Source organism: Ornithorhynchus anatinus, chromosome 20 (genome assembly GCF_004115215.2).
Source record: "Ornithorhynchus anatinus isolate Pmale09 chromosome 20, mOrnAna1.pri.v4, whole genome shotgun sequence".
In the NCBI taxonomy this organism is placed as follows: Eukaryota; Metazoa; Chordata; class Mammalia; order Monotremata; family Ornithorhynchidae; genus Ornithorhynchus; species Ornithorhynchus anatinus.
In genome coordinates this window covers 3,811,336-3,826,014 of record NC_041747.1, presented here as the reverse complement: position 1 = coordinate 3,826,014, position 14,679 = coordinate 3,811,336, and the positions used below count along the sequence as shown (strand labels likewise).

Below are 14,679 nucleotides of genomic sequence, written 5' to 3'. Positions count from 1 at the left end.
AGAGCTTGTAAAAGCCAAGGCCTCCTTCCTTTCGGGTGGCAGAATCGGAACGACTGGCCTCTGGAAATGGCCAGTTGATGGTAGAGCACATGGGCGAGCCCTTTGCTGGAGTGAAAATGTAATGTGCCAGACGACTGCAGACATTATAAAATGCAGAGCGATTTGATTTCCGGTACATGCCAAAGTGAGGCAATAAGAAATTAAAATGCTTTATCCAGTGATTTCAGCTGTGACTATTTCCATAAAGGAAAGTTGATGGATTTGAAACACCTTCTACCTTTATTTTTTTTTGAAGCCTTAAGCCCTTTGTCATTTCTTTCCTACTCTATGGATTTTTACACTGTAGGAGAAAAATGACAATTTTGCTCCACACACTCAATTTGGAAACTGTAAGCCCATTCCAGAATTCAGTGATAGCATAGAAACCGAACCCTTATCTAATACGATCTACAAGTATCCTGCTTTTATAAGATGTTATGATTTTAGGGAGCTCCTTTTTGAAATTTGTAAATGCCTTTCTCCAAATTGTCCATTTTAAAGCTACGTAGATTTTAGTTTTGTTACTTTCCTGGGTAAAACTAGAACTGTCCTTTTAAATCAAATTTGATGTTAATTTGTGGTGTGTCTTAGGTCTTGGGGAAGGCATAAAACATGAGATGTGGCTCCTTTCATTTCCCCCCTACACATTTTTTTTTAAATGATCAGTTAAGAATCATGGTTCCTCTTTATCCAGTTGTCATCATTTTTAGATTATTTTGGGGACCTCCTTCACAAAGCTCTGACTCCAATTCCAGGCCATCAAGTGACGATACAGTGAATGGTTAGAAGAAACAATCAAAGAAGCAGCATGGGCCTAGTGGAAAGAGCCTGGGCTTGGGAGTCAGAGGCCTCAGGTTCTAATTCTGGCTCCGCTACTTGTCAGCTACTGCTCTGTACCTCAGTTCCCTCATCTGTGAAATGAGAATTAAGACTGTGAGTCCCAAGTGGGACATGGGCTGTAACCAACCTGATAAGCTTGTATCTACCCCAGTGCTTAGTACAGGTGGCAGGGGGTTACTTTGACAGTATATGTTTGATATCAACAATGCCATAATGAAAGGAAAAACACAACAAAAGTGATTATCTGAGAGGACTTGGCTCGGCTTAGGACTTACCTCCGGCATGGAACTAACTTCATGCACCTGGCCAATGAGCTTACAGTACGACTGAAAAAGCAACAGCAGCTGGAAATGTAGCTTATATAATCTCTGACACAGTTCCAATTGCTAAAGAAAGAATTTACAGGGGAAGAAATGGTTATTAAGGGACAGTTGGCTTTGGGGGATGGGGGAGGGATGTCATTCTTGAAAAACAAATGAAGGTTTCATTGGGCCAGAGATATTTCTCAGTTAACCAGTTCTGATCAGCAATTTCAATGGAAAATGAAACAACTGAAAAACAAAAAAAAAGACAACAAACCCTCCCCCCACAACAACTGGTGAATCTCCGTGGAGTTGTTCGTGGTGTAAAGTCAAAGAAAGAACGAAAGGGGCTACTTCTAGTGAATTCTGCCCAATTTCCATCGTAATTATTAAGTCTGAATGCTTGAAAATTATTCCCTAAAGATGGTTCTAATTTTGCAATGGCAGATAAATGACATTTAAAACTGAGTAATTCCTTTGATTAAAAGGATAGTTGGAAGACAATATCTTAAGCTGGCTGAGCAGACAGTTTGGAAATACTAAGCTGATCATGAGTTTCTCAAGACTGTAGGAAAGTGCCACCCACAATTCTTGTAGTGGCCATTAATGACCTGGTCCACAGCCATATCTTTCAAAACTGACCAAAAGAGCCATAAAGTTTTTCTTGCCACAAAGTGGAAATCCCACATGGCAGCCAGAGGACTTGCATCAAAAAGTCACATGGGGAGAATACTTTCAAAACTTCTTATAAAACAAAAAGCCAAGTGAAAAAAATGGTCCCCGAGAGATGAATCTGGCATTTCATACACCCAGTTTTCATTTAAAAGGTAATGCTGACTGTCATCCTCTGGATGGAAAAGGTATTCCCAAATGGGGCCTGTTGCAACCTGAGCCACACTCTTCCCCCTTGTAGTTGCATCTGTTTAAAGTTACTCCTCCAAAATCTAGCTGTGAGACTGTGGGTTTCTAGAGAGAGGAGACTGTTCAAAAATAATAATAAAGGTTTCAGTCAGATCTGGGTCAATTTTCACCAAATATTTGACCATATAGTTGTCACTTAATCAGAATCAAGTGTTCTGATCTCTCTTCAGGAGGGTAACATCGGTATCAGTGAGCTCTCCTTTCTCCTGAGGAAACACAAATGAGCCACACTAGGCTCTGCTCGGCATTTTGGACAAGAGGGTGCACTTCTGTTTCCCAAAAAGAGTCTGAGAGGAGAACTTTCAATTCGGCACAGGAAAGAAAGTGTGACTTGTGCAGTTTAACAACAGAAACTTCATCCGACATTTATTTTTACACTAAAGGTATAACTATGTTTGAAGAAATTAGACAAATGTGTTCCTGCCTCTGGGGGAGAAAAAAAAATCACTTGTATTTAGCATATCCCGTTGCACTGGTAACGAGAAGAGGCAGTGTGGTCAGGTGGAAAGAGCGTGGTCCTGGGATTCAGGACACCTGGGTTTTAGTTTTAGCTTTGTCCCCGGCCTGCCGTGGAAACCATGAGCAGGTCATTTAATCTCTATGGGCCTCAGCTGCCTCATTTGTAAAATGGGGATAATAATACCTGCCTCTCGGAGTCTACTCTGCAGAGATATTGTGAGGATAAGGTGAGAAATACTGATGTGAAAGTTGCTTTGGAAAAACAAAAGCATTCAACAAAAAACAGGGTGGTGGTATTATTAGGTGAGAAGTAAAAGAAGTTCCATGTATCAACCAACTTTTACTGGACTTGTACTTGATTTATTAAAGCACTTGAATGCCAGGTCATTTAACAAACTTTTCTTTATGGAAACACTTGAAAACCCAATTCGTAATCAGTAATGACCAGACGTTACCAACAGATACCAAAACATGGTACTTTGCTTTTTAGAAGCTATTAAGACAGCTCTTCGATCCAGTGGCGGAAATCTTAGAGCTCTGACTCTTAAAAAAATTAGACATCAGATCCCCCAAAATAGAATTAAGCACTCCAAAGGATCCGATGATAATACTAAATTTTTGCAATTTGTCTTTCTGCTTTGGGGGACAACTCAGAATACTACTACAATACTACATTGCATCTTTTAGTAATCTCAGAAATAAATCAAAATGGAGATGAAAGGGGAAAACATGCTACAAGATGTAACGGGAAAGTCAAATTGGGGTATTTTTTATAAGCCCATCTCTTAGATGGACGAAGAGTATGAAAGAACTTCAACTTACTGCAAGAGATTCCATTTGCTACACAGCAAGCATGGCACAGGAAAAAAAAAAGGAAAGGAAAGAAAGTAGAGTGTCAGTGTAATGCATGCAGTAGAAAGCCCAGCCTTTCTCGAGAGCATAAAGATCAGCAGTATTAGCATCGCTTGCCTCCAAGTACTATCTGGTTGCAAACCTTCTGCCCAAATAGCATGCACAGCACAGAAATGAACTCGGGTTACAGTGGCAAGATGCTACTGGGAAATCCGCTAGACTGCAAGCTCCTCAAGGGCAGAAATCAGGTCTTTTGCATGCTCATCTGCGTTTGGGACAGTGCTTCGCACACAGTAGTGCTTTGCGCACTAAACCCTCCTCTCCTTTACTCCCTCTCCCTTCTGGGTCACCTGGGCACTTGAATCTGTACTTGATATTCACCCTACCTTCAGCCCCACAGGTTGTACCTACCTGTAATTTATTTTAATGTCTGACTCCGTCTCTAAGCTGTAAGCTCCTTGTAGGCAGGGAAGGGGTCTACCAACTCTGCTGTATTGTACTCTCCCAAGCATTTAATACAGTGCTCTGCACACAGGAAGCACTCAAAAAATACCACTGATTGATCCATCGATTGAACGCCTAGGAGTCGGGCAGTATCTGTTCAAGACTAATTTGCTGATTCTTAATTCCAAACCCTTGGGTCCATCACTTGCCAGCAAAATGTAAAGTCCTTGGCACTTGAGGATAAAATAATTTGGTCCAAGTCATTATCTTTCCAGGAAAGACGGGCTCCAAAAGGCCACTGTGCCATCACCTACTAACCTCTGACTTCATTATGTTTATGCATTTCTGCAGTGTGGAGAATGCCCCATTCATTCAGGGGTATTTATTCAGCACTTACTGGATGTCAAATACTGTACTAAGTGCTGGGGAATAATAAAGGATAACCAAAATTCCAGTCCCTATCTCTCAGTTCACCTGTACTGGTGATGCTGATAAAAAATAGTTTATGTTATTAAAGAGAAAATAATTTCAAACACACTAAGATGATGTTATTAAGAATTACTTCCCACCTCCCTCCCACAGCTATCCATTATAGCTCACTGATGTTTGAGAATAAATATATCCGTAAGGGCAAATTTTCTGACTCTGGATTTAACTCGTCTTTAAAGTTTGAGGTTTTTAGATACTGGAGCTTTTACTATTAACTGAATCTTTTTTTTTTTTTTTTTTGGTCATTTAATAGCTATAGATTAGCAGTCTCACGAAGTTTCCAAAACCAAGCGGTTTACTGGGAAATTTGAGTTCACATAAGAAGAGAAGGACAGATTAAGGTAAATTTGGAAGCACACTGATCTTGGGTCAGATCTTGTTGCATTTCAGTTCTATGTTGCTGAATTTGAGAACATCTTTCAATCTGATCAAAACGCTTAGTACCTGAGTCTGACAATAACTATGCATTTAATATGAATTCACGTTTTGGAAGAAGAGGAAAGAACAAAGCTGCATAAATTCCACGGTCTCTTGCTTTAAGTAAACTGCAAGTCAAATTAAAGATAATCCTCCACATTCAACAGAAGGTAAATCAAGGTCTGAGGGCCGGGACTTTGGCTCTGGTTTCTTCCTCTTTGGCACTCCTTTAACATTTATTGGGGAATGAGAAGCAGAGTCATTTTCCACTCCCTCTGGTCTGAGAGTGAGCCCTTTCCTCACTTTCTCAGGCAGCAGAGCTCCAGATGGCCTATTCCCACCCCTTCCCCCCACCCTCACCTTGATTTCCAGTTTGATTTTTCTCTGGTGGGGGTGAAGAGTGCTTGTCTCTTCAGAATTATTTACAGAGAATCATCTTTCTTCCTTTTTAAAGAACTTTTTAAAGAAAGGATACCCAGTCTTCAAGTTTCACGATCCACATCTGCACTCATTAGACATCTGGTCCCACCTCTGAGGTGGCTGAATCAGGGGTCACTGAGGGTTAACTGTGAGAAGTAAAGTTGTTGATCGGGAACTGAGGACAGAGAAGACCAAGCCAGAACAGAAACTTCTTCGACGGTAACTATTTTTGGTCATTTCCCACTCGGTCAAATTCAAACTACTGTTTAGAGCTGAAACACTCTTTAACCCATCAGGAATTAGACATACTGGGGGAAGAAGCCTTTTGATGGTTAACTCATGATACGTCCCATTTCACTGCATGAAAATTATTTCCATCACACACAAGTCTTCTATTCATGTTAGTTGCAGGAAAACTTTGCCTGGAAGATCAGACACGGGAAATCACAAAATACCACTTTTCGAATGTTGATGAGAGAAATTCAGTTTGACTTTCATACTTTCTGTTATATTAGCGAGTGCATTTTAGTGGGCTTCATTCTTTTGAATGAGCTATCTCACCCTGCAGCGATTGGCAATCAACAGAGGGAATGGGAGAGCGGATTGTTAGGAAAATGAGTTAGGGGTCTAGAAAAATGAAAGTCAGGTCTTTAGGGGTTTAGCAAAATGAGAGTTAGCTAGGTTCTGCTGAGGCTAATAAACACCTCACTTCCTAGAAAGGAATTGTACTGTAAATGTAAAAAAGGATATCAAGAGTTCATAGAACTATATTATTTTGAATTGATAAATTCAAATCAACCTGATACCCTCAGCTTGGCACTTAAAGTGGCTTAAGCCTTTTTACTTTCATTTTACTGGTGATTTATTTCACCCATTGGCCAACTTACAGAAAAGAGATGTCTTCCCTTTTATCTGAAACCCCAAAGCAAACAACATTCACTTTGCCTTAAGCTCAGGGCAGAGGCTTCTTTGGGGGTCAAGAAACAGCACACAAATGCACGGAAATGAAAAAATACTTCTGGCTCTTTCATTACCTTTTCTTCTGAATCCCCTGGCTGGCAAGTAATGACTCCATCTTTGGATCCTTCTGCAAATGTTGCTTTGCAGTTTGCAAGCCACTGTTTCCAGAAAAAAGGGAGAGTTGAAAGATACTCAGCTCGAGTCATTCTTCATTCACCTGACACAATGAAAACTAGGTTTGCTACATCATCCATCCATCATCACTACTTTGGAACCAAAAGTGAACCAAAAATACCTCTTAGTGGCCAAGGGTTCAATGACGTACATGTTTCTCACTGTGAAACCCTGTCTTAAGGATGGATTTCAGGTGCCTTTGTACCTGGCAAGGCAGACCCCACCATTTTGAATACCCATAACAAAGTCACTAGTTACTCATTTCAATTCATTTGGCATTACAGGATAGGCTTCGACTAGGTTGACTCTGCGGGAAGTGCTGATTTACCAAAACGAGTCTGAAAACAATGGAAAAAAAGATTTCCACCACCAGGGAAAGTATCATTTACGATCTCAAATAGAGATAACGAGTCAGAATCTAGTCCACCCACACTTTCCTGAGACTAGAAGAGTTGAAGGAGGGCACTACAGGTATATCCTCGGAAATATTTCCTGCCACGAATGCTTCCATCTGTCTGGAGGGGAGAATCTCTGGGAGCGAGTTGGTGGTCTCCACGCTTGCTGTGGGGAGGAGGGGGGCACTGCTAGAAGATGTGGAAGGATGTTCTGGTTCCTAACCGGTTTAGGGGAACCAGGCGGGAGAAGCTGCCAGATAGGACAACGGTAGCCACGGTGTGCTTGGTCATCTTACCCTTCCGCATCCCTAGCCTCTCCCTCTTCAAGGAACTGGCAACTCCTAAGAACAGAGGCCTTCCTGGCCCGTGATACCCACTGGGGCCTTCCCGGAAACTCACTGCGGGGAGGGCAAATGTCACGTCTTTATTCTGTATTTCATGAGCACCTCTGGGCCTCCCCTCATTCCAAAACCACAGAGGGAGTGGATAATTGGGCTTATATTAATTTATGAAAATCCAGGCACAAGCAGGGGCAGAGAAGACGGGCTTACGGAAAGCGTGGCTTCTTTTCTGTTGTTGTAGGTGTCCAGGTATTCCTGCAGTTCAAGGACACTGAATTTGAGCTTGTCGAGGAGTCCACAAGAGAGTAGCTACAAAAAGAAAAACAAGTTGACATCAATGGCTTGGAAAGTCCAACACACTAGATGTCCAGATCTCATACAATGACTACAAAAAGAGGAACACCATACAGTGTCTTTGGGGCAGCCAAAGCTGACATTCTCCAAGATTTATTATCAAAGCAGTTTTCAAATGGCCTGGAAAGTGCTATAGGAATAGAGTAAGTAAGTACTTTCCCAAGTAAGGTAGATCTGGCTTAATAATGTTGGTATTTGTTTAGCGCTTACTATGTGCCAAGCACTGTTCTAAGCACTGGGGTAGATACAGGGTAATTAGGTTGTTCCACGTGGGGCTCCCGGTCTTCATCCCCATTTTCCAGATGAGGTAACTGAGGTACAGAGAAGTTAAGTGACTTGCCCAAGGTCACACAGCTGACAAGTGGCAGAGCGGGAATTAGAACCCACGACCTCTGACTCCCAAGCCCGGGCTCTTGCCACTAACCCTCGCTGCTTTCAATGGTGCTCTCCAGTACTCCACCCTACGATGAGAAACGATTTCCATTTGACTTCACACTGCAAGAGGACATCCCCAAAAGCAGTACAATTGAAGGCACAGCACCAGACTCTGGATCCTCCACCCGACAGGCCCTGATTTGCCAAACGTTCCCAATCTGGATCTTTCTCTCGCCAAGTACCAATATTCCCACAAATGGAACTCTATTGGGGCCCAGCCCTTTCATTTAACTTGCAAAACCAAAGCCCACGGTCATTGGCTGCAAGAGCCACGATGATCTTAACCTTGCCCTTTGAGACTTTGATTTTGCTAGGCTTATTCGGTCGAGGTTTGCCACGTTACACCGGATCAGGGAGGTACCATCCCCATGCTCATCACCCTTACAGAGAGGAGCCTCTTTTCCAGTCTAATCAGAGGGGCCACGGACAAGCTGAGTTATCTTCCCATCCCTTGAGACGGTCCTGACCAGGTCTGAGAGGATTTCACGATTCATTCCCAAAAGCACTTTCCTCAAACACCAAACTGATGAAAAATTCTTCATCTTTCTTCAACTCCACTAAGGCACAGTTGGTGGGGGGAGCCTCTTCCCTACCCCGAGCTGGGACCTCTACCTGTTGCCGTAGCCACAAAAATCTAAACCGTTGTCAGTCTTGGTTTGACACTACTCACAGTCTCGGCGTCCACGAAGAGAGTAGGGCACTCTGAGCAGGAGGTCAGCATCTGCGAAGAACTCACAAACTTTGATCCTATGCCCCGCAGGTTATCTCCCAGGTAGCTGGCTGCGTCACAAGTTAGGAAGCAGAACCTTTTCTGAATGTTCTGCAAGACAAAATATTTCCCATGAGGGTCCAAGCCAAGAGCGGCCGACCTTTGTGAGGACTATTTTTTCCTCTTTACACAATACTGGCGAAAGAGAACGGGCCATTCCCAGGAGGGGAAATGAATGTTTATGTAAAGAGACTGAGTAACAATCCTTTCGTCCCGCACACAAGCTGAAAGGATCCTGGAATGCTGTTGCTATGAGCCGCTTGCAGACATCACATCCTGGCAGTGGAAGAACAACTTTTTCCCAGAATGTCTTTTCCCTTGACTGCTGCATCAGCCTCCTCACTGACCTGTCTTCTTCCCATCTCTCCCCTGCCAGTGCCTACTTCACTCTGCTGACCTGATCATTTTTCTACCCAAAAAACCCACCATTCTGTCCACACCTCCTCACTTCTCAGAAACTTTCAATGGTTGTCCATCCAACTCGGCATCAAAAAGAAACTCCTTACCACCGACTTTAAAGCACTCAGTCAGCTTACCTCACCTCGCTCATCTCCTAGTACGACCCAGTCGGCACACTTCACTCCTCTATTGCCAACCTACTCCCTGTACCTCGAGCTCATCTGCCTTGTCGCTGACCCTTCCTTCATGTCCTCCCACTGGCCTGGACCTCCGTCCCTCTTCAAATCCAGGGTTGGCAAGAAATTACCAGACTACAATCACGTCCTTTGTGAAACCTTCCCAAACTGCCCCACAAATGAAATTCAACGGGATTCAGATTCATTACATGACCGCGCTTTACACCGTTAGTGATGAGGTGGGTGGGAGAGGGTGCCTTCCACTCCAACTTGAAAGATCATCCCATCTCAGGATCGGGATCATGACTAATTCTCAGCCCAGCCACATTTAATTAGCCGTTACCAGACCTTTGTGGGTGCAGGGTGGCCGAAAGGAAAGAGCACAAGCCTGGGAGCCGAAGGATCCGGGTTCTAATCCCAGTTCCGCCACTTGCCTGCTGCGTGACCTTGGACAAGTCACTTAGCTTCTCTGTGCCTCAGTTCCCTCATCTGTAAAATGAGGGTCCAATAATACCTGTTCCCCCTCCTACTTATACTGTGAGCCCCATGTGGGATAGGGACTGTGTCCAACCTGATTACCTTGTATCGACTCCAGCACTTAAAACAGTGTTTGACACACAATAAACACTTAATGAATACCATAATAATTATTATTACGATTTTGCCACCTAAGATGTTACGCTAGGAGCAGGCATTTAAAGTCACAATCACCAAAGGGACGAAGGCAACCAAGGTTTCCCTGCCCACCAAAAATCCATCAGTCATTCAATGGTATTTATTAAGCATTTACTCTGTGGAAGACACTGTACTAGATCTTGGGAGAGAACAATACAACAGAGGTGGTTGGTACATTCCTTGGCCACAATGAGCTTACAGTCTAGAGGGGTTTCAGTGGAGAAAAGGATGAAGCCAATAGGGTTAAAGGTGGGCGGAAAAAGAGAAAATGAGACAGAGCAAAAGATAACCATAGTAATAGTAGTAATAATGATTATTATAAGAGTGTATTAAATTTATAGAACACCTTTATTTTTCCCAAAGTGCTGCCACATCACCAATCTCATTATGTCCTCACAACATGCCTGTGAGGCTGGGCGAGGCAGGAATTTTTTATTCCCATTTTATAGCTGAGGAAGCTGAGTCCCAGAGAGGTTAAGCAACTTGCCCGAAGTCACACAGCTAGCCAATGGCAGAGCTGGGACTACCACCCAGGTCTCCGGATTCCCAAGCTCCTTGCTCTTTCTACTGGTCCCACTGCCTCCCAAGATCCATAACTTCCTTGGGGTTCCCGGGTCTGGAATCCAAGGCCTCACCCTTACCTTAAACAGGGAAGAGAACACATGAAATGTGTACACGGCACAGGAACCGTCCGAGTCGCACATAAGCTGGTTGATGTGGCTGCGCCAGGCTTCCTCTGCATCGTCACATGCGGCTGGCTGAAAGGCGGCGAGGATGGCAGAGAAGAAAGGGGAGGGGGGAGGCGAGGCGCTCCGGTTGCCTTCGCCAAAGCTGGAAGAGAGGAAATGCCATCTCTAACACCAAGTAATCAAGTTCTTCTCACAGGACCACCTAGCCAAAGCTCTCGCAACCTCGAAATCTCGAATACTGGAAACAGCCCCTCACTATTCCTTGCTCTTTTGGTACTTCTTCTCCTTCTGCATCCAAATCCCTCTTCTTTGATGTGGACTGTAACTGTCGCACCCACAATCTCTTCGAGCTGATCTACCTGTCTTCTCCCACCTTCTCGTCCTCCCCTCTTCTGGCCTCGGGCAGCAGCGTGCCCCTCGCGTTTTCCGACACGACCAGGTCCAAGACAGAGGGAAGGACGAAGAGGAGGAACTTCCCTTTCTCCAAATGGGAATTCTGGCATTCAGACTGTGTGTACTCTCCTCTGCTTTCCAGGAACGAGAGAGAGAGAGTGAGGGGAAGAGGAGGGGAAAGAGGAGAGGGGGGAAGAAGTACAATTAGGCTCTCAATCTTCTTTGCCGCACGTCTTTGGAACAGAGGTGTGTTTTCAGTTTTCAGTTCGGCTATTCTTTTTTCAAGAACACAACTGATGTTTCTTACGCCCACAGATTGGAAAGCTTTGATTTGGTTCCTCAGCCATTTGGCCCTAGACACTGACATTCATCATTCCCTCTTCAGCAGGCTTTAGTGCCTGGATCAATTTCTGTCAGCTTCATAAGGCCTTTTAGGGGCTTTTCTTCTCACTGTTTGCTATAAGTCTGCCCTAGAGCTCCTTCCTGGACCCCTTCTCTATTTTCCCTTCCCAGTCAAGACAGTCAGCCACAGGGAAAGTCCCTCTGTGAAGTCTTAAGGTCAAATGAAAATAAAGTTTTCTCCTTAAGACATTCAAGATTTCCCCTGTCTGGTTTTTTGAAACCTGGACAATCTCAGCAAGTATTTTCATCTTTCCCATCAGAAAAGGCTTCTAAATCTGAACTTTCAGGTAAGGGTTCTGAACAGATCAAGTCTCTACCCTGACTCCCATGACAATAATTCAAACCTAGCACATCTATTAATGGCACCAAGAATTTATAGAGTACCTTTATTTCCCAGAGGGTCTTCACTCTGCACACAGTAAGTAGCCATAAATACCAATAATTGATTGGAGAGGCAGGGCTTTAATATACCCGCTTCACAGTGGAGGAAACTGGGGCACAGAGGGATTAAGTGACTTGGTTTAAGATCACACAGCAGGGCTGTGGCAGAACTGGGACTTGAACTCATGTGCCCTGACTCTCAGAAGCAGGCTCTATCCACCGGAAATGAAACAGAGCAGTTTTTGAGTATAACATGGGAAGCAGTGATTTAGTGGAACGAGCAGGGGCCTAGAAGACAGAGAACCTGGGTTTTAATCCCAGCTCCGTCACTTAATCACTTAACTTCACTCTACCTCAGTTTCCTCATCTGTAAAATGGGTATTCAAAACCTGTTCTCCCTTCTACTTAGACTGTGACCGTCCCCCCCCCCCATGCGGGACAGGGACTGAGTCAGCGCGGCTTAGCGACAAGAGCACGGGTTTAGGAGTCAGAGGATGTGGGTTTCAATCCCGGCCCCGCTGTGTGACCTTGGGCAAGCCACTTAACTTCTCTGTGCCTCAGTTACCTCATCTGGAAAATGAGGATTAAGGCTGGGAGCCCCACGTGGGACAACCTTGTATCTACCCCAGTGCTTAGAATAGTGCTTGGCACATAGTAAGCACTTAAATACCATCAGCGTCATTATTATTACTACTTGGTTATCATAAGTGCTTAACAAATACCACTATTATTATTACTATCTAGTTGAAGTTTAAATTTTAACTTCGGTTTTAGCTAAACAAAAGTGTGGCCCAGGACTCCACCCCTCAGCCCCTCCTATCTTTTGCTTACCTCCTGCTATCAGCCCACTCTGTCCTTCCAAATACAGATACACCGATAGAAACTCCCCCTGCTTAGCACCATTCACCTGCTGTTCTCTCGTGGAAGTCTGCTTGCCATTCTGATTAAAAGAGTCTTTTTTAATCTGTGGCTCTTGGCCAAATTATGTTTCAGGTTTGTGGATGTTTGGTTCATGAGACTCAGTCATCCCAGGACCAGTGGAGAGAGCACGGGTTTGGGTTTCAGAGGACCTGGGTTCTAGTTCCAAACCTCTGTCCCTGGACTGCTATGTTACCTTCTCTAGGCCTCGGTTTTCTCCTCTGTACAATGGGGAGAGTACCAAACACCTCTTCATTATTCACAGGGATGATGTGAGGACAAGAGTGAGATAAGACACGTAAAAGCGCTTTGGAACATAGAAGTGCCACACACATACGAAGTAAAGATGACATCATTCGGTTCTGAACAAGGACTTTTCTGTTTCGGTACCTTGCAAGAGTGTACTGGTCCAATGCTCGTTCCCCTTTCTCTTCAGCCTCTGTCATATCTAGGCTAAGGCTGTCACTGCATTCAAAGGTCGCCGGAAGTTCATTGGTCGACCCCGAAAGGTCATCTTCATGAACAGCAGTGTCTTCCTCCTCAAGTGTCACTTCGGCCTGAAACGAAAACAGAAAAATAAAAATAACAAGAATCCCCCAAATGTTGCAGCTGCGAGAAAACAGCTGGGGTGAACTGTGTTCAAGGAAAGGAAATTTAATCCAAAGAGGAGCAAAATCCCGATGATGGTAGGAAACAGGCATTGTTAGCGCAGGCTCGGACATCTACCCACAAATGCCGCACATTCCGCTTTCTCCTTAACGGAAGTCTCCCATCAACCTCTTTCTGCCTCCCTGCTTTCTTCTCCGGCTTCCAGTCGAATGCTCCCAGGGTGGCTGATATCTTGGCCTCCTGCTTTCTCTTGGCCTTTTCCAAATAAGGAATGCCCTCAGCCATAACAGCAGCGGCACTCTGCTTCCCAAGGAGCGGTAAGACAAGGCAGGGTAGTCTCCCTAACAGCTGCTGCCCTGGTGGAGGGGCTGACTGACTCCCTGCCGTGACATTCGGACTCAGAGGGCTCTGGGCTGAGCAGAATTTGGATCAATGAGGGGCAGGAAAGAGACACATCAAGGGAAGCGGAAAAGGAGGGTGTGTCTGTGCCTGAGTAGGGGATGGGGTGGGGTGGGGGGGAGATATTAGCAGAGAACTGATTGTGCTTTAAGTGAGGAAGGAAAGCAACAGGGCAGATCAGACGAGGGCGGGGGAAAGTATGTGTAGGGATTTCAGTCCGTTTCTTAAAACAAAACCCTGAGAGTAGAATTAAAAGCCCGCACAAATTGGACTCCTCTCCACGATTCAGAAAGTAGCCTCTATTAATATTTGGCCACTAATTAGGGCCATGGAGGCAGCAGGCTGACCTCTTGAAGATTCCTAAGATTCTTTTGGCAAAGCAGGAGGAGAAAAAAGGGTGGGGGGTGGGGGGTAAGCTTTCTCATTTAGACAAAATTTTCATGCCTTTGCAAGGTCCCTGAAACTTTAGCGAACTAATTACAACTAACATGACTACTATTTTTTAGATTGTGAACCCGCTCCCCGGCCCCAAGGGATAGGGACAATATTTAATTCCCACCTGTGTGCTCTTTCCAAGCACTTAACACAGTGCTCTGCACATTCGAAACACTTACTAAATACTATTGCAAATAGTATTGCCCTTTGGGCCCACAAACAGAGCGCTGGTCAACCAAGTTCAAAAACTCCTCCAACTTCACACTATAAAAGGCTCGGCTATATGTATCAAATTAACTGAAAGGGCACAGGGCCATCTACCCTATGGTGGAAGGCAACGGAATTTAGGAGGAAATAAAAGTTACAAATTGAAGAAACCACCCGTAAACAAGAACATACCAATAATTTTTACCAACCTTTCAGAAAAAGAGAGGTATGTCCGTAAGGCACGGTTCACTTCAGACAGCTGGTCACAAGTGTTTTGTGCAAATCTGGGAGAATACTGCGACTGGATTTTAATCTTCTGTCAGGATGCCATAAACCCAGAATTGCAGTGAATGGGCAAACTCCACGATTGGCTCCTCCACATGAA

General features: G+C 44.4%; 1 protein-coding gene across 9 annotated transcripts in view; it reads right to left on the bottom strand.

Moving 5' to 3' along the window:
• Window positions 1–14,679, bottom strand: part of FRY (FRY microtubule binding protein) — a 262,289-nt gene that overhangs the window by 3,780 nt on the left and 243,830 nt on the right. For 6 of the 9 annotated variants that reach the window (XM_007668511.4, XM_007668507.4, XM_007668510.4 and 3 more), the window contains 7 exons: window positions 13,035–13,201; window positions 10,503–10,692; window positions 8,513–8,662; window positions 7,264–7,362; window positions 6,218–6,301; window positions 3,384–3,401; window positions 1,155–1,265 (listed from right to left, as the gene is read on the bottom strand). In XM_007668511.4, the coding sequence (XP_007666701.1) occupies window positions 1,155–1,265; window positions 3,384–3,401; window positions 6,218–6,301; window positions 7,264–7,362; window positions 8,513–8,662; window positions 10,503–10,692; window positions 13,035–13,201 (819 nt within the window). The remainder of the gene's footprint in view (window positions 1–1,154; window positions 1,266–3,383; window positions 3,402–6,217; window positions 6,302–7,263; window positions 7,363–8,512; window positions 8,663–10,502; window positions 10,693–13,034; window positions 13,202–14,679) is intronic. The other 3 variants (XM_007668509.4, XM_001509398.5, XM_029048275.2) reach the window with 2 other exon arrangements.